We start from the raw sequence: 20,484 nt of genomic DNA on the forward strand, positions 1-20,484 counted from the left end.
TTTTTAGTCGTCCAAGACGTGGTTTGCGGTCTTAATAGTCAATTCTCTTTTCTTCAATTTACATTTGATAGGTACATTATGTGACTGTGACTAAAGAATATAAACCATAAGTAAAGAGAGTTAGGTGAGGACAGTAACGGTCGGAACCGATCGAAATTGACGGAGAACTGATACGCCGGCAGTCTAAAACGTTGGAAACCAATATCGAAAAGTTCGATTCCGATGTCAATAGTGTTAAAATGGGTAAACCGACCTATATATATTATTCTTATATAAAACAATGCCAAGTTTAACGAGATCATCTTGGATTAAGATTAAGATAAATATTTTAATCATAAAAAGATTATACAAAAATAAATCTATAAATTGATGTGATTTGATGCAGTATATCAGATTGTAAAATCACTTTTATTATAAAGTAGATCTAACGGATCACGTAAAGCCACATTAGTTTGTGAATTTATTTTTGTATAATCATCTATCACCCTTCTTCTCTTCTTCATTTCTCTCTCACGTCGTAGCCTCTCCCTCCACTGGTCCATCTCTCTCTCATGCCATAATCGTAGTCTAACCTCCCTCTACAGCATCTATTTCAATCTAGACGTCTCCTCTCTCTCATCTCTAGAAACTCTCTTACTATATCCTCTCCTTCATTCGGTCCCTTTTCACCAGTGGTCCACATGTGATCACATCGCCCCGACATATTTATCTCTCTCGTCTAAAATCGATTTTCCATCGGTGTCTCGTAAACGGTAATACATAGATACTCGATTTAGGTGGTTATTTTATTTTTGATCTATAATTTTTCAATTATTCGATGTTTAACTTGTTTATATGTGTATGCACATGTATTTCCAAAAAAAAAAAACTTTTAAAACAAATATTTGGGACCATGAACAGTAACCCAGAAGCTATTTTCCACGGTGAGTGAGCTACATATTTGGTTTAGTGTATTTTTTTGCATCAAAAAAGTTTAAAAATTAGATTATTGTTAATTGAGTATGTTGTAGTTGTGTTTTAATGTTGTTTTGATGTAAATTGTGGAAAGATGAGTGAGCCAGAATCTAAATTTTTAGAGTCTTATACTTGTGATATTTGTCATGTTACAAACTAGCTGCTGTGTAATAAATATCTTCTGTTTTGCATGAAAAAAATTAAAAATTAGATTATTGTTCATTAAATATGTTGTGATTTTGTTGTAAAATTATTTTGATGTGAATTGTGGAAAGATGAGTTAATTAAAATCTAGATTTTAGAGCCTACTTGTGATACTATATTGCAAACTAACTGTTGTGTAATTGTGATTTGTGGTTTTTTATTTTTTATTTTTATGTTTTGTAATTATTTTTGTATTTTTTTTGCATGAAAAAAACTTAAAAATTATATTATTGTTAATTGGGTATGTTGTAAGTGTGTTTTAATGTTGTTTTGATGTAAATTGTGGACAGATGAATGAGTCAGAATCTAGATTTTTAGAGTCTTAGACTTGGGATGTTTGTCATATTACAAACTAGCTGCTGTGTAATAGATGTCTTCTGTTTTGCATGAAAAAAATTAAAAATTAGATTATTGTTCATTGAATATGTTGTGAAATTATTTTGATGTAAATTGTGGAAAGATGAGTTAATTAAAATCTAGATTTTAGAGCCTACTTGTGATGCTATGTTGCAAACTAGTTGTTGTGTAATTGTGATTTGTGATTTTTTGTTTTTTGTTTTTTTTTTATGTTTTGTAATTATTATTATTATTATTATTATTATTTTTGCATGAAAATAACTTAAAAATTAGATTATTGTTAATTGGGTATGTTGTAAGTGTGTTTTAATGTTGTTTTGATGTAAATTGTGGACAGATGAATGAGCCAGAATCTAGATTTTTAGAGTCTTAGATTTGTGATGTTTGTCATATTACAAACTAGCTGCTGTGTAATGGATTCTATTTTGCATGAAAAAAATTAAAAATTAGATTATTGTTCATTGAATATGTTGTGATTTTGTTGTGAAATTATTTTGATATAAATTGTGGAAAGATGAGTTAATTAAAATCTAGATTTTAGAGTCTAGTTGTGATGCCATGTTGCAAACTAGCTATTGTGTAATTGTGATTTGTGGTTTTCTATTTTATTTTCTGCTTTTTGTTTTTGTTTTTTTATGTTTTGTAATTATTTTTGTATTTCACATGTTAGATAGATTTTTCGTTAATTTCAATTGATATTGACTCAAACAGACTGACTACTAATTTGAGAAATGATTTGAGAGATACCCAAACATCATGACCCCTAGTGCCCCTACCCCATAGTACTTGTCCACTTCCTAAGAAACGGAAGGGGAATGATGCGTCATTTGTTTGAGTCTATTTTAAGAATGTGGAAGGTTGTCTCATGGATGAGCGTAAGATTAAATGTAATTATTGTGACAAGATATACACTTACTACTCAAAGAGAAATGAGACTTCAACCAAACAAAACCATTTGCCTGCATGTCCCAAAAACTCTCACAAACGTGAGTCACTAGATAGGTACCCAAAAATATTGGCGCGTGAGGCAACACCTGAGTAGGGTGTTGAAGATAGTATTGGTAGTACAATGAGAACCCTCACAAGTATAGTGAATAGGTATAGGCTGTGAGATTGGCGATTGTAGAAATGGTAATTATAGATGAGTTGTCATTTAGAGTAGTTGAAGGACAATGGTCCAAGATGATGTATTGGTCTCTTGAACTTCAATTTAAAGTGTCATATCGCATCATGGTTGCAAAAGATTGTATGAAGTTATTTACAATAGAAAAATGAAAGATCAAAAAATTGTTTAATGATGGTGGCATGAGGATTTCATTGACTACCAATACATGAATATCAGTACAAAATCTTAATTACGTGTCTAATTGTATATTTCATTGATAAGAATTGAAAATTACACAAAAAAAAATCATTAATTTTTGTTTAGTCCCTAACCATCGGGGGATACTATTGGAATGCATGTTGAATAGTCCTATATTGATTTGGACGTTGAAAGGATATTTACTATAATTGTTGATAATGCAAACTCAAATGATCTTACAATTGAATATTTGAGAAAGTTTTTAATAGGGAATGTGAACGGGAAAATATATGCACATTAGATATTGTGCTCATATTTTAAACCTTATTGTAAATTAGGGTTTGAGGGTGTGTAATAATGCAATCACAAGAGTTCAAAATGTGGTTAGATATGTGTGTTTCTCCCCTACAAAATTAGATAAATTTAAGATATGTGCAAAGAAAGAGAAAATTGATTGTAAGAAAATGTTGTCATTTGATGTACCAACTTGATAGAACTCAACATATATAATATTGGCAATAGTTGAGAAGTTTGAGAAGGCTTCCAAGCAAATGGAGAGCAAAGATTACAATTTTCTCTCTTACTTTGATGATGGACACACGAAGCCTCATAGAGCTTATGAGTGGGAAACAGTGCAGGTGTTTGTAAGGATTTTAAAAAAGTTTTATGATACGACTAACAGATGTTTTGGGTTTTTGTAAGTCATAGCCAACACAATTTTTCAGGATATTTATCAACTCCAAAAAGAGTTTATTAGATTGAGCCAGAGTAATAATCATTGTTTTATTAGCATGGTCAAAAGAATGAAAATGAAATATGATAAATATTGAGGGTCATTAGATAGGCTGAAATTGTTGATATTGATTTTAGTTGTGCTTGATCCACATAGCAAGTTAAGGCTTCTTGATTTCCACTTGAAGAAAATTTATGATGAGGTTTGGGCTGAAGAATTAGTATCCAATGTGAGACAGTTATTAGTAGATTTGTACGAGGAGTACAATGTTATGCTCGGTTCTACCACTACTAGTCGAGAACATAAGGCATCTCCAACATCTACAGTCATGGATGATGGTGATAGTGATGCTAAGACACGATGGTACGATGAGTGGGATCAAGCATCAACCACCTTGGGATCTACTGCTAGCAAAACAGAAGTGAATCAGTATTTATCAAATGGTTGTGAGGTCCAGACCCCTTCTTTTGACTGGTTGATTTGGTGGAAACTTCATGAAGCTAATTATCCTATACTTGCGACGATTGTACAAGACTTGTTGATTATGTTTGTTTCCACAGTTGCATACGAGTCAACATTTAGTAAGAAATGTTGTGTGCTTGATCATTTTCAGAGTTTATTGGCTCCGAAAACCGTTGAGGCTCTTATTTGTACTTAAAATTGGTTGGAAAACCCGTCGATACTAATTGATATTCGAGAGTCCAAGGATATGAGAGAGCTTCTTGGTGGAATCGGGTAATGTTTTTTATATTCATTCAATATTCATATGTTTTTATAGTTAAATTTTAGTATTTTTCATTATTGAAATTCACTAATATTTGATGTTTTAATCTTATTTATGTTTCTATATAGAGTTGAGCGCACAATCAAAAGTTACAACTATTTAAGATTGAAGACTGAAGCAACAAGAGTGAAGAATCAAGAACCGGATTATTTACCTTATGTTTTCTAATTGAATTTGTGCTTAGGACAATTTATTTTTATTTGTAATGTGTATTAAACATCTAGTGGAGTTATTTTTATTTATTTTTAGTTATTTACTATAGTAGTATGTGCTTCCTATTTTACTATTTCTAATTTATTTTTTTAACCTAACATTACAAATGGCCTATAAAAACTAAAATGAAATTTAAATATTAAAAATGGGCTTTAAAATGCCACTACATTAAATTTTAATTAGGGCACCCCAAAATAATCTAGACATAGGATTAAAAAAAAGTCCAAAAAAGATCCCAAAAAAGCCTAAACTGACCCTCCAAACTGATGAACCGATCGAAACAGGTTCGGCCAATTCGATTGGTTTTGGGAGGGGGTTCAAAACTCCGATTGGTTGGTTTCGATTTTCAATTCTAAAGAGAGTTTCTTTTTATATTTTTAACTATTATTTTTAAAGAAAATGTATACATTGAATCTGAATTGAAAATTGTTATAGTCACAAAAAGATTTGACAAAAGTAAACTCATTAACTAACATGATTTTATATGATACGTTAGATCTACTTTACAATAAAAATACTTTTACAATCTAACATACTACCTCAAGTCATGTCAATTTGTAGACTTACTTTTATGAAATTTCTTTGTGGTTAAAATATTTTTCAGGTGAATTCATATAATTGGAGATGACTTTGATATTGAGAAATAGGCATTGAAATCAGACTCCTTTTCTTCTTCTTTCACAATACCTCTATACTGCTCTCAACTTCTGAACTCATCACCAAAAAGCTTCCTTCCCTTTCCTCCCCTCCTCACACAAGGTTTCACATCCCATGATATAAGTTTTATGATTTTTCCTTTTTACCTTAATGAATTTTATCAAGTTGATCAGGTCACCTGCATACAAGGTACTGCACCCCACCATTTCTCTCAATTTACAAGTAAGCCAAGTGACACTTCCATATGATGTGCATTGTATGCGGCTAGCATGCAACAAGCGTTGCTTCAATCAATTCTCCAACCTAAGTTCTTGGAGAGCCAATCTATAAAACCCCTCATTGCCACACATGAGATTCATAAGCTAGTATATATAATTACTCATTTTCTTTATAATTATCTAGCTATGTTCTTACTTTCTCAAACTAAGAAACATAATCTTGAAATTAGGATCCATTATTATTATTATTATTTTAACTTTCTTTCCTGCATTATCTTGATCTTTAGCTAGAATTAGGATGTTTTTAGGGATCTCACAACTCCCTCCTTTTAAAGCTTTGATTTCAATCTGATTCAAAGTTGGTTATTGAAGATAAGAGACAAAATTAAAGAGATTCCAATATTCTAAAGAAAAGGAAAAGGGTGATCGAGATTCCTTTAATCTTGAAATACTTGATATATATAGTACTTTGGTTTAACCAATTAAAGCCAACATCTTTTTGTAGCATAATTTGCATGTCCAACACATGATTCTAGATTTATGAATGTCTCAATCTAAGATCAAGAATACAGAAAGAAGAAACATTACTGATTGTCAAAATAGACGAGAGCTGATAATTATACAGATCAACATCTTCTAGTACCATGCGATCCATCATGTGACATGTGATCATCTATACATGCATTTAACGTCGATACTGATACGTGGATTGGTGGACACTGGAAAGTGAGAGATGATTTTAGCTATTAATGTGAATAAATTCCATAATGAATGCTTGAGAGGCCAATATTAGTAAAAGCTTATAAATTAGGGCGTATAAATCCTATAGGAGAGATCATCATGTTGACATATGTAGTAATGAAAATCTTGAGATTGTGGGTCGAGTGACATTAGTTTGGAAAAGCTTTTATATATGCTCAAGAGGCTCAACCATACTAATATCGTCAGTACTTAGATAATGAAGAAGGAGAATCCTTACATATATCGCTAGTTTCTTAAAAACAAAGTTATAAAAAGAGTCAGTATTTCTATATTTTTTTGGTCAGCTTGTACTTTATACAAGACTTCATTTCAAAATAATATATATACAAGACTTGAATTAATGGTGGGGCTTCCTCATCCTTCATGCTAATCTAATAAATTATAAAGAGAAATAATATTTGTAGTTTTAAAATGTGTAAGTTTCGTGCTATTTTTTTTAAATGGAAAATTCTATAACCCACACGATGAATAGTTTTTTAAAGGTGTGTTAAGAAGATGAAAAACAAGACTTTTTTATCTCACATATTTTTACAATGAAGAATATGTTATTTAAATAGATGCATGTAGCTTATCTAAGTATAGAAACAAATGGAAATACGGAAATAAGTAATATTTACAATTTCATGACTAATTCCTAAAAATCAGGAGGATGATGGTTGGATCATGGATTCAGTCAATTCTCTCCCTCAAGTTGGTGCATGAAGATTCGTAATGCCCAACTTGCATGAAAAGTGATGAAAAAACTCACGTCATAAAACTTTAGTGAAGATGTCGGCAACTTGTTCATGAGATGAAGTATGGACGGAAGTGAGGAGTCTGGATCGAATCTTATCTCGAATAATGTGGTAGTCAATCTCGATATGCTTGGTGCGCTCATGAAAGACAAGATTATGAGCAATGTGAATAGCAAACTGATTATCATAATGTAAGGGGAAAGGCTCAAGGTGGGGAATACTAAGAAAAGTAAGAAGTCGTTTCAGCCAGGTGAGCTCGCAAGTGGTGACGGCTATGACACGGTATTCAACTTTGGCAAAAGAGTGGGCCATTGTCGTCTATTTTTTTGTACGCCAAGAGATAGGACTTGTGTCGAGCTGAATGAATATAAGGTGGTAGAGCGACGGATAGTAGGACAACTCGCCCAATTTGAATCAGTGTAGGCTGTAACCTGTAAGCTGCTGGATGATGAGAAGAAAATGTCTCGGCCTGGACAGCCTTTGATGTATCAGAGGACACGGGTGGCTGCTTGCATGTGAGGAGCACAAGGGGCATGCATGAACTGGCTAAGGATATTCACTACAAAGACAATGTCAAGACGAGTAATAGTTAGATAAATGAGGTGTCCAACCAGTTGGTGATAGATACTAGGGTCGGGAAGGAGTGTACCATCATGATTGGTGAGCTTCAAGTTCTGTTCATTGGGAAAGAGAGTGATTCGAGAACCAAGTTGACCACTATTATTCAGAATATCAAGAGCATATTTTCGTTAGTTGAGGAAGATGCCTTTGGAGGAACGAGCAACTTTGAGACCAAGAAAAATTTTGAGGGGACCAAGGTCTTTGGTTTTGAAGTGTGTAGAAATGACTCTTTTGAAAACTTCAATTTGGGAGAGATCATTGCCAGCAACTAGAATATCGCCAACATAAACCAGGACGAGAGTGATAGTGGTGGAAGTGGCCAAAGAAAATAAATAGTGATCTACTTGAGATTGAGTGAAACCTGCATCAAGAAGCATAATGGTTAGTCTATAAAACCAGTTTTGAGATGCTTGTTTGAGGCCGTATAGGGATTTGTGAAGGCGACAGACACGCGTCTCCCCCTGAGGACAATAACTGGGAGGTGGTGTCATATATACTTCCTCATCAAGATCTCCATGTAGGAAGACATTATTGATGTCAAGTTGATGGATGATCCATTGTTGAGTAGCCGCAACAGCCAACAGACATTGAACAATAGTCATTTTTGTAACGGGTGCGAAGGTTTCATGATAGTTGAGACCTTCAACTTACGTGTAACCTTTGGCAACCAGCTGAGCATTATATCTTTCAAGAGAACCATCTGCTTTTAGCTTGGTTTTGAATACCCATTTGTAACCGATGAGTTTCTTACAAGGTGGTAGAGGCTCAAGAGTCCAGGTGGAATTGGCTTCAAGGGCACGGAGTTCAGCAGACATAGCGTCTCGCCAATGAGAATGGAGAATGGCAGTAGAATAACAAAAAGAGTCAACAAAAGCAGTGAGGGCATGTAAATAATTAAGGTGAGATGAGGAAAATAGGGAATAAGAAAGGAAAGCAGATAAAGGATGAGCCTGAGGTGCGTGCAGCAGGTGATGATGTTGTGGGCTCAGTGTGTAGAGTCGGACAAACATAATCATGGAGATATGCGGCTCGAGAAGTAGCGCGTCGAGGACGAGAAGAGATAAGAGTAGGAAGGAAGTTAGAGAGGCTAGAGGGAGAAATGGGAGTAGGGTCTGGTAATATAGGCTCGGGAACATGTAAGGGAATGATGGGAAGAGATGAGTCAGAAAGATCAGGGATATTCTGAAAATGAAACTTATGTTCATTGAATGTGACGTCTTGAGAGAAAAAAATAATTTGAGTGTCTAGGTTATAGAGCTTGTATGCTTTGCGGTTACTAGGATAACCAAGAAAAATGCATTAGAGGCACGAGAAGAAAATTTATCTTGAGAGGCGTGGAGGGTTTGGACATAACAGAAACAATCGAAAGCCCAAAGATTATTGTAATTGGGGATGGTGTTGAAGATAAGTTCAAAAGGTGATTTATTTTGGAGAGTGCGACTCGGTGTGCGGTTAATGAGATAGGTCGTAGTGAGAACACATTCGCCCTAAAATTTTAAAGGTAAATGGGCTTGAAAACGAAGACTTTAAGCAATATTCAAGAGGTGTTGGTGTTTCCATTTTGTAATGCCATTTTCTTGTGGAGTTTCAACACAGGTACGCTCATGAATAATGCCATGAGTGTGAAGATAAGTTTGGAATTTGTGCGAGAGAAATTCTTGTTCATTATCAGTTCGAATTATTTTAATCATTGTATTGAATTGAGTTTGGATGAGAGCAAAAAAATGCATGAGATGTGTATAAGCCTCAGATTTGTGACGCATGAGATAGATCCAGGTAGTGCAGAAAAAATCATCGACAATAGTAAGAAAATAATGGGCACCACAAATTGAAGGGATATGATAACCGCCCAAAATGTTACAAAAAATGCGATTGAAAGTAAAAGTACTTTTATTAGCAGTAGAAGAAAAAGACAGTCACATATGCTTAGAATGAGCACAAACATCACATTCCGAAATAACATATGAATTATTAAAAAACCAAGGAATGAGAAGATGAGAAGGATGACCTAGGCGTTAGTGCCATAAGTCTTTATTAGCAGTGGATTGCACGGAGAAAGCCATGACGGTATTGGGCCAGTACACATAAAGCCCATTGTAAAATCACCCACTCCAATCAACCTTGTCGACTATGGGTCCTGAAAGATAAAATTTGTAGAAGAAAAAGAAACAGTGCAAGAGGTATTAGAGGTAAGTTGAGGGATAGATAAGATATTAAATTGAAACTGAGGGATAAAAAAACATTTGAAAGTGTGAGGGTTTCGGATAGGATACATGTACCGACTCCTTCAATGGAAAGGGTGTTTCCATTGGGAAGTTGAACTGAGTGGGGGGAAGGAGGGGCATGGAACTCGACGAAGGTGGCTCGGTCGTGGCACATGTGGGCACTGGCTCTGCTGCCCATGACCCAGTCACGATGACTATCAAATGAGGGAGAAGAAGTGACGTTACCAACAAAATTTGCTGAGGAGGGTTGCAGGTTGAAGAGATCAAGTAATTTCTGGTAGAGCTCCAGCGTCAGGCTTGGAACTGGTGACGAATCAAAGGAGAAGGAGGCGGCGTTGGCTACTAGAGTCATCCCAGATGGTGGTTTGCCGAGGAGAGAGGGGCGGGACTTGTATCAATTGTCTCGGCCAGGGGGGTACCTGATGAGTCTCCAGCAATGGTCACGAAGATGACCCGTTTTGCCACATTCTGAGTAGTGAGGGGAACTCTTGGAGGTGCCGGAGTGAGCTGCGAAGGCCAGAGAGTCAGCCGTTGTTGGTCTTAGATGAAGAAGACGCTGCTGTTTTTCCTGAAACAAAATTAAAAAAAAAAATGGTGATAGGGGGAAGGGGTTCCAAGGCAACTATCTGAGTCTTGAGTTGAGAAAAAGAGTCATTGAGGCCAAGGAGAAATTGGAACACTCGTTCATCCTCTGCTTGCTATTGAAGATCTTTGAGATCATTGCTAGTTTGGAGATAGCTTAGTTCATCCCAAATTTGTTTTATCTGGTTATAATACTCATGAATGGAGTGTGTATTTTGCTGTAGGGAAGAGAGCTCGCGCTTGAGATGGTAAAGACGGGCGTTATTGCTGTGGCTGAAACGAGATTGAAGATTAATCCAGACTTCTCGTGGATTGGTGTGATACTCGAGGGAGTTGGAAAGAGATGGGCTGATGGAGTTGAGAATCAAGGTGCCATATCTTTCGTTTGATTCCATTGTGTGTAATTGGGAGAAGTTTGGTCGGGAGGGGGTAGAGAACCATCAATAAAGCTAAGTTTATTTTTGGCATTTAGGGCTTGAGTCATGGCCTTTTGCCACTTGGAAAAATTGTTGCTTGTAAAGAGTCCAGAAACAAGAATGAGACTGGGAGAATTAAAGAGATGAAGAAGATAGGGGGATGAGACGGTGGAAGAGGAAGCCATGAGAAAGGGAATATAGATCGTGTCTAGGCTCTGATACCATGTTAAGAAGATGAAAAACAAGACTTTTTTTTTTTTTTTTTATAATGCCTCACATTTTTACAATGAAGAATATGTTGTATAAATAGATATATGTAGCTTATCTAAGTATGGAAACAAATAGAAATACAGAAATAAGTAATATTTACAATTTAATGACTAACTCCTAAAAATCAGGAGGATGATGGTTGGTTGATTTTGTGCAAGGCTGAATTTTGATTTTGTGCAATGATGGATTCAGTCAATAAGGTGAACTCGATTCTTTTCAAAGGGACTGTACCTATTTGTACAACCTAAGATTGTATCTAACATTACCCATAAATAATTTGTCAATAGCAGAACATGATGTACTGTATAGTCAAATACAAATCTACAACACACACTCATTCTTAAAAAAGTAATGCTATATACAATCGTGAAGTGTGCAAGCGTCAAGCAGTAACTTTAAAAAAGAATGTGATCTATTATTAAAAAATTAATCTTTTTCATGTAAGTCTTATATTTATTCATTTTTTTAAAAATAATTACGCGTCATTTGTGCACTTTGACTACAATTATAATTTCTCTTCTTAAAAATTGCTACTTTGTGATTATATTTATCTTTGTTATGAATTTGGATACCCTTTGGCCTTTTCCTTTTTCTTTTCCTTTTCCGATCCTTCTGTAAACTCAACAAAAAGGCCAAAAAAGGAAAGGAGAAAGACAAGGCAGAATAACAGACAAAAACACGACTTGTCGTAAGAGGAAACACACTCGATCACAATATTTAGCTGTCGCGGAACTCAGGCTCCATTATTAACTGTAAAAAAGTTAGGGCGCGACGCCATAAACATCAAACTCAAGTCCGCACTCCCCTCTGTCTCTTTCTCTCTCACAGTCCTATTCCAAAGTCCCACTTGTCAAGATTTCTACCCAATTTAGCCCCACAATTATTTCGATTTTTAACTTGGCCCCAAAACTCTAAAGAAATTTACCCAACCAAACCACACTCCCTGTTAAACAATTCGATCGCGTTCTATCACCCTCTGCACCACAAATTCAACTTCTCTGGAGTTTCCAGGACCGAATTCTGCTTCCAAATCGGACCAAGTTTGCCACCAATTCGTCTCAGTCATTTCCGTACGACCTGTTTTGGCTAGGAGCGACTGGCGGTCTCGATAGATTTGACTGACCGAATAATCGGGGTTTCGAAGCTGGTTCTGACGTTGGGTTCGATAGGTTTTCTTTTGGTCAAACTTGATTTGGCGGATTCATGGAATTCGAGCTATCTGATAGCAGTGGTGAGCTTACTTAAAAGATCTTATGTTTTTCAACCTATTTTGTGGGTTTCTAGGGTTTTTGATAGGTTAATTTTGGTGAATCAGAGATGGGTGTTGATAAGTTTTGGGTTCTTTCATGTTAGCTGTGCAATTGCTCCTCGTTTATGGTTTTGTCACTTGGTTTTATTTTAACCTCTGAAAGGTTGAAAGTCGGTTCACTTTGCCTGAATTGTTGTGGATTGTGTATTGAAGAAAGTTTTGGTTTTCTTCTGTTTTTAGTTAAGATGAGGTACAATTTTCGTGGAGTATCGCTGTCTTGACTTAAAAAAATTGCATTTTGAAGGAGCTATGATGAATTGAATAGGCTTTAGCTTAATGTATTGTTACATTGAATTTTTTTTTTTTCAGTTATTGTATAATCTTCCTTCTAAGGAATCGATTTATTTAAAATTTCGACTTTTGGTGTCTGTTTGTTGTTTTATGAATCTTTTGAAACCAAGCTCATGTTCTGTCGTGAATAGTTGCTTATGAACCTGTTTTCCTTCAATTGTTTTTGTAAGGTTCCTGAAGCAATCTATGATTATTAGCAGTTTCAATGTCTGTTTGAAGTGAATTCTGGGTCTTTTTTTGACATATTTGCAGAAAAGTGATGAAAATAAACTCTAATTTTTTTTTTATAAGTAACTATTCACAAACTCTGTAATTGTACTCGGGACTGCATTAATATGAGTTTTTTTGTGGTTTTTAAAGGTTTTTAGGTGTTCATTTTTAGGTTCCTATTGGGATTTTGATGAGTTTAATCGAACTTACTGTTTTTGATTGGTTTATGGGTAGAGGTAGGACGAGTGTTTTGGTTATAATTTTACAATTTAAAGTTCTACATGGCATGAAATCTCTCTCTCTCTCCCCTCTTTTGTCTGCTCGGAGGATAATGTATTTTTTTTTACTATAGTAACCTGATGAACAGAAAGCAGAACTGGCCTCCTGTTTTTTTTTTTTTTTGGTGCCAGGTGTACGGAAACAAAGTCCCAACTAACCCGGGGTGCAAAGGCTCTTGGCAAGGAGTTTTCCTCAAGTGCACCTTGGGTAATTCAAGTGGAAATCTCTCCAGCCCAATGACCTCTAGAAATTGTTTGCACCCAAGAGGGTTCAAACCTTAGACCTGGAGGGAGCATACCATAAAGACCGAGGGCCTTGCCACTTGAGCCAAACCCTAGGGGTTGTGGCCTACTGATATAACCTGTTTTTATTTATTATCTTATTTCCCTGTGAAAATGATGGCATTGCTGTTGGTGCATCAGAAGCCAAATTATGTGCCAGTTTTCTGAGTCTATATACATTGTGAACCCAATTGAAGGATATTTTACCTTTCTTCTTTTCTATGGAAAATTTTGAGAAGAGAAATTTTTTCTCATAAAAGTAGACTCAAACTGATGTGACTTGTTGTGATAGATCATATTGTAAAATTTTTTTTGTTTTTGTTTTTTTTCATGTGAAGTAAACTAATATATCACATTTAACCAAAGCAATTTGCGAATTTCACTTTTATGAACCTAGCACTCTTCTTGGAATATTTGGCTACCACATCCTAGAAAGGTGTTCATCTAATGAGCCAGCTTTATTTGAAACAACTACAGGAACAGATGATGACCTTCCTCCTTCACATCAAAATAGATTCCAAAGAGCAGGCCACACAGCTGGAAATGGAAGATCTGCAGTTGTTGGTTCTGCTCCATTACCTAGGATGCACGGTGATATGGAAACCCAGATCCACCAGATTGAGCAAGAAGCATATTGTTCAGTCCTTCGGGCATTCAAAGCTCAATCTGATGCGATCACTTGGGTAAGGTGTTCATATTTTCTGTACTCGTTTGTGTAGTTTACCATGTACTGTTGTTTTTTAAGCTTTTGTGTTATTGATTATTTAGGACAAGGAAAGCTTAATTACAGAACTTAGAAAGGAGCTCAGAGTATCAGATGAGGAACACAGAGAGCTTCTATCCAGGGTTAATGCTGATGATATCATTAGGAGGATAAGGTCCGAATATTTTGGACATATTCTGCTGATTAGCTTTCGTCCAGCCTGTGCTGACTTGTAGTTAGGTTTTTATTTTAATGGGAAGTGCAATGAATCGTTCTGTAGGGAATGGAGGAAGGCAAGAGGGCCCTCATCTGGCATGCTCAATGCTGCTCAGCCTGTTCACGAGCCCGTACCTAGTCCCACAGTTTCAGCATCACGCAAGAAACAGAAAACATCACAATCTGTGGCTTCCTTGTCCCTTGGTGCACCATCTCCTGCGATGCATCCATCTGGGCAACCATCTTCATCAGCCTTGAGACGAGGTCCTCCTCCTCCAGGATCAAGAAGCAAGAAGCCAAAATCAGTACGTAAGAAGGTCTTCAATATTATCTGTTTTGTTGTCATTTTCCTCTATTTCTTTTGACTGGGATCATTGCCTGCCGCATCCTCGATGATGCCAATGCAGTATCCTTCTACTGGTCTCACAGGAAGGGCCCAGATTGGTAATCGTGCTTCTTCAGGTGCCTTTGCGACCAATGAACCTGCTGAGCCCACAACCTATGATCCACTAATTGGAAGAAAAGTCTGGACAAGGTGGCCTGAAGATAACCACTTTTATGAGGCAGTAATAACTGACTACAACCGTATTGAGGTGCGTTTTTACTGTTGACCATACGTTATTTAAAAATTGATGGGCCTCCATTAAGCTTACTAATTTCAAAATGTTTAATAGGGCCGACATGCCCTGGTGTATGATATTAATACAACAGGTGAAACTTGGGAGTGGGTCAATCTCAAAGAGGTAAATGCCTTGGCATGTTAGAGCCTCAATAGATGATCTATTTTAAATCACCATGTTTTCTATGCAATATATATCCTATCTGTGCTGAAAATTGAAGATTCTTGAATGCTGATGACTATAGTTATTCACACAGTGCCTTTTGTTCTTTATCCCATTCAGAAAGGTTTAGTTTGAAGCTTGCATTACGAAGCCAAGCTGTGGTTTTCATAGGGTTAGTTTATTAATTAAACGTCAAATGGCAGTGGTGGGGACTTAATTACTCTTACTTATCAAAAAAAATTAAACATCAAATTATGACTCATTTTCGAACGATTTATGGTGCTAGTGGTGGGGAATGGATGTGTGGAAAAGACTTGAAAAGTTTAGAAGAGAATTTCGTGGCTGACGTGTTTGCAATGTTTTTGACTCCCTGTTAGTTCAAGAATGAGAATTTTTTGTTGATATTTTTTTCTTTTTAATCTATAAATGCTAGATATCGCCTGAAGATATCAGGTGGGAAGGTGAGGATCCTGGAGTTTCTCATAAGATTGGTCATCCTGGACCAGGCCGGGGGTTTAAGAAATCCATGGCACGTGGTGGTGCAGTTACCGGTGCAGGAAGAGGTAGAGGAATATCAAAGGGTCAGTCAAAGAAAGAGTTTTCCTTGTCACAAAATGGAATTGGGAAGAAGGCAATGGGTGATATTGAAATAGTTCATACAGATACTCTTATCAAGGAGGTATGAAAGCAATTGATTGTTAGAATTAACTGTAAGTATGGTGACTTGCTTTTCCCTAATTGCTGTAAAATTTAAACAGGTGGAAAAAGTTTTTGGTGCCAGTCATCCTGATCCCATGGAAATCGAGAAAGCTAAAAAAGTGCTGAAAGTAAGAACCAAGCATCTTCTACAATTTATCTTGCATGTTCTTTCATTCCGACAATAGTGATGTGTTCTTTGAACTGCAGGAGCATGAACAAGCCCTGGTGGATGCAATTGAAAGGCTTGAAGATGCATCTGACGGTGAAAGTGGTAATAACTAATTGACAGATAACAATGTTATATAGTAGATCAAGTTAATTAAAGTAGTGCTGCCTTCTGTTGTATCTATTTATTTTAGTTTTTGTATATTTAGATCTGATGATGCTGCTCACTGTATTATTTTGTTAATTAATCGTCATTCATTTTTGCCCCCAAAACTTGAGAGTCGAAAATGGGACTGAAGTGAGCGTCTTATATGGTTCGAACATAAGAGTTCATGCTGTTTTCTGACTGTCTAATTTTCTAAGGTGGTAATTTTTTTCCGACCTGGGGTCAAATACAAAAAGACCATTCAAGATATTGACCCTATTTTCACATCATACATATTGCCAGTGACACTCCCTTGAATCGGCATTCACCAATTATCGTGCATTTTTGTTTCTGGGACGCAACAAAAACTTTTGATGTTTGTATTAATGATGCAAGGAATACTTTTCTCTTTCTCCTTTGGCTTCCAAGCAGATGGAGAAAACCCATTCTCACAGGGGCGATCAGTGGATCAAGAAGGATGGAGGAAGCGGCAATACGATGAAATAGGCGAGCGTAGAGTAGTTGAAGGTTCACATGAGGATAAAAATGGCTAGAGAGAGTAAAGTTGCATCCATGATCGTCAAGAAGGCGCCGACATACAGAATGTGTGCTTGTAGTATGTTTTTCTCTAATGTTACGATCACCCTAGTGTTTAGTTTGGCTAGAGCCTTGGGGTCTCTTTGGTTAGAAAAATAGGCTTGGTTTTAATGTATGTGTAAGTTTAGCTGGGAAAATGCTGATGCAAAACATTTAACTAGAAGACTTGACCTTGTAAAGATTATTTTGACAAATGCATACTATTCTCGTGGTTGCCTCTCTCTCTCTCTCTCTCTCATATTATTTGTCAATAACAATGGTTAACGGGCCAAGTTCTTTGGACAGCCGACCAATTTTTCACTGTGATGGCTCATGGAATCCAAAAGAACAATCTAATCCTGCAAGTGAACAGAGGTGAAAAATCAGCATGCATATACATTCAATACAGAGACAAATCCCAATCACAAGTCCGAGAACTGGATCAAATTACTACAATGAAGCAACAAATTCAAGAATAAGATTCACCATCTGCGCATCATAAGCAGGCCCTTCCATTTGGAAATGGCTTACCCCTTCTATCAAATGTGTTTCAACACGCCCTGCAGCAGAGCTCAACTTGTTGTTCAGCTGCTTCACGCTAGTAAACCCATCTCGCGTTCCCATGACAAATAGTTTAGGCTTTGGGGACTTCAGGATGGCGTTATGGTGTCGCCCGAAAAGAATTGAGGCAATCATACCAAAAGGGTACCCTAGACTCACATAGCCCACAACTTGTTCAATCTGATCAGCTGCAGTTCCTGAAATTGGTGCTCCTGCAACAGACAAGGCAATATAAGAAAATAAAGAAAAAAAGCATCATGGATGAGTTTGTGTATTACAACAGCTTTGATGAAGGATGGTATTGTAACTTTAAGTATATGGATGCCTTCAGAGTTCAGATGTTGTCTATCAGAGAATAAAGATTTCCTCGCATTTAGCATCAGACAAAATTCACATTTCCAGGTACGTTTGGAAACTAAACCAAACTCAGCTCATCTCAATTTATTATTACAATATTTTCAAATTCCAACACAAAATATAATAAACAATTTAACTTTTTCAAATCTCAAAATAATAATAATATTTAAAAATAATATTCTAACAATATTTTATCAATTCAACTCAACTCAGTTCAACATGCAAACGCACCCACATCACTACCGTGCTCTAAAGACAAGGATTAAAGTAGCAGTTCATCTCCTCAGTCGTCTAACATTAACAGACACAGGTATTGGAGGGAAATATCATAAATATTATTAAAGGTCATAGAAACATGTAAACAGATAAAAAATGTTTTACTTTGCTTATAAGAACTATCAAGAATTTTTCATAGCCAAATTAACAGGTTACCAGTAATCCAATATGTGTTATGAGCAGAACTCTGAATTGAACAGATAAAAGTTACGTCCATTAACATTCTATAGCAATTTAATGCTTTAACTGTGATGTCTAGTAAGGGCATATGCTAACCTGTAATCTGAAAATTGTCTAAGCAAAACACAAGTCAGCCCGTAAACAAAGTGCTTATGTAATGGTTGCACATTTTATGCATTGATGGGAATGCTCAAAATACATAGATAATCTCACATTTAGCAAAGAAAAAATATATTTACATGCCTAATTTTTAACACACCCAACATATTGTTGGTGTGAAAGCCTTCCACATCAATTATGTTAAAAAATGATTATTGTTTTGACTTTTTTAAAGCTGTAATGGGTCCCACAACAAATGGTGTGTTAACACATAGGCTTATATGTAGCAAAACTCTTTAGCAAAATCCAGAAAGTTGGGTTCAAGTAATACCCCAGTATACCTCTTAACAGTCATTGCCAAGTACCTTGGATTCAAATATCTTCTATACGCTTATCATGTGAATTTCACCTCAACTGATGCCATTCACTTTGCATTCTGAAACTCATATGTTCAGCAGAGTTAAAATATGGGAAAACCATAGTTCCAAACATTGTCTTGATGAGGGTTTTTTTTTTTCAACTTTGGATCGTCTTGATATTTGGAAATATAGAGATATTGTCGTTCGATAGTGGGTTGGGAAAAACATGGACGCAATGAGAAGTTACCGAGTATTATCACACTGGCAGAAGGTCACAAAAGGTAGAACTTAAAACTAATCCATATTCACGTACGTTTATATGTGCATATCATGGTTGCAAGAAACCTTTGATAGCCCTTTTGTTTCACCTTTAACACCATCAATGAAGTAGATCATCAGTACTCCAACAGTCAAAATTTCCTAGTTTATAAAACAAAGAAAATCACATATCTTTAAAGGAAATTCATATTAACAAGAAGCAGAGGTTAGGGAAAGACCACTTTCTAAAACACATAAAATCAACATACGACCCAGCCAGCATGAAAATTATATGAAATTGAACCAACAAATTACACCAGAACTAGTACAACCAATTGATTTCAACAAATGGGGCTTTTTTCTAGATATGTTGCTCACTATGAAATAAAAACTGTAATAAAGTTAATACAATACAGAAAAAGAGCAAGATGGCATATAAAATCAAATATACAATTCACAGATCTAGAAAGAATCCATCAAACCAGTAAATTGAGTAAAGCAATCCATTCGCTTCCTAAGATAACAACCATTAAGCTTGTCCTACCCATGAAGTGGGAAATAAATCTTGATCTATATAAATTGCTAAAAATAAAGGGAAAAAAATTCATACCTGCAGAAGAGCCTACCAACAAAATCCTGCCAACGGAGAGATTCTCAGAGACCCACTTGCAGACAGCAATAACATCATTGATTTCCGCAAACCCAGTGAGAGAAGCCCTTCCACTTGACTTCCCAGCACCTCTCATGTCAAAGGTCACCGATCTGTAACCTTTTTCAGCCAGCCCAGCTGCTATTCCTTTCAAGAGGCCTTGACAACCACCAAGGACTGAGTATGGGTGGACAAGAACAACCACCAAGTCATCCTTAATTTCTTCCAACGGTTTGAAGAGCCTCGTCCGGAGCTTGACTCCATCGCTGGTTTCAACAGTGGTAGACTCTACAGTACAGTTTGACATCTTGCAGGGAGAGAGAAGTAGATGGAATCAGCAATGGCTTTGTGATGTGTGCGTGTGTTAGGGAGAGAGAGGAGGGGAGTTAAATGTCGGTTAGGTTGGAGTTGGACGACACCACCATAAGCGATGATTTGGGTCGTGATAATCGCTTTGGGCCGGTTTTCTGGACCTCTAATATTTTCCGAGGAATGTTCAATGTTATAAATAATAATAATAAAATATTAAATAACAATAAATAATAATAAAAAATAAAAAATAGTAATGAAATAATCTAACTTAAAGATCTCACGTACTTTATAAAGGCATACTATAAAAATACAAAGTGCCCTATTTTTTTTATATATAAAATTTAGATATTTTAAAATTATATAAATAATATTTTCGCATATCACTAAATATAATTAAAGGAACTATATACCTAGAGGAAACTGCATGCATATTCGTTTATTTTTATTTTCGTTTTTGCAAAATTCAATGAACTAAAGGTATGCCTTTGGTCTTTCTATTAAATAATTTTAATCCAATAAAAAGTAACTGTTGCATCTGAAACAATCGAAACTTTTAGATAATTAATTATACCAAGTCTATTATTATGGTTGAGTATACCACATGGAAAACACTATTTTGCCTTCTACTTTGACCGCTCAAAGTGACCGTTTGGTTTTTTTTTTTTTCGTTAGTAATTAAGGAAGTGATTTCAAATGTATTAATACATTTTTTTATTTTTTAAAAATATTAAAAAAATATTAAAA

The 20,484-nt window shown here is 35.8% G+C and overlaps 2 protein-coding genes across 4 annotated transcripts; one reads left to right on the top strand and one right to left on the bottom strand.

Annotated features, from left to right (window-relative positions):
• Positions 1-11,818: 11,818 nt before the first annotated feature.
• On the top strand, positions 11,819-16,933 carry LOC109001708 (protein EMSY-LIKE 3-like). 3 transcript variants are annotated; one of them, XM_018979111.2, is made up of 10 exons: positions 11,820-12,264; positions 13,881-14,086; positions 14,172-14,281; positions 14,387-14,627; positions 14,730-14,915; positions 14,997-15,065; positions 15,538-15,783; positions 15,863-15,931; positions 16,011-16,074; positions 16,543-16,933. In XM_018979111.2, the coding sequence occupies exons 1-10, from the start codon at positions 12,237-12,239 to the stop codon at positions 16,665-16,667; spliced, it is 1,344 nt and encodes a 447-aa protein (XP_018834656.1). In that variant the 5' UTR covers positions 11,820-12,236; the 3' UTR covers positions 16,668-16,933. The 3 variants fall into 3 exon arrangements, with proteins under 3 accessions (XP_018834658.1, XP_018834656.1, XP_018834657.1); XM_018979112.2 differs by having other exon boundaries at positions 11,822-12,264; positions 16,546-16,931; XM_018979113.2 differs by lacking the exon at positions 14,997-15,065 and having other exon boundaries at positions 11,819-12,264; positions 16,543-16,931.
• Positions 16,934-17,031: 98 nt separating this feature from the next.
• LOC109001710 lies at positions 17,032-19,887 on the bottom strand. Its single transcript, XM_018979114.2, has 2 exons — positions 19,390-19,887; positions 17,032-17,462 (listed from the first exon to the last, which is right to left on the bottom strand). The coding sequence occupies exons 1-2, from the start codon at positions 19,733-19,735 to the stop codon at positions 17,140-17,142; spliced, it is 669 nt and encodes a 222-aa protein (XP_018834659.1). The 5' UTR covers positions 19,736-19,887; the 3' UTR covers positions 17,032-17,139.
• Between the last annotated feature and the right edge of the window lie 597 nt (positions 19,888-20,484).

Source organism: Juglans regia, chromosome 14 (genome assembly GCF_001411555.2).
Source record: "Juglans regia cultivar Chandler chromosome 14, Walnut 2.0, whole genome shotgun sequence".
NCBI classification, from domain to species: domain Eukaryota; kingdom Viridiplantae; phylum Streptophyta; class Magnoliopsida; order Fagales; family Juglandaceae; genus Juglans; species Juglans regia.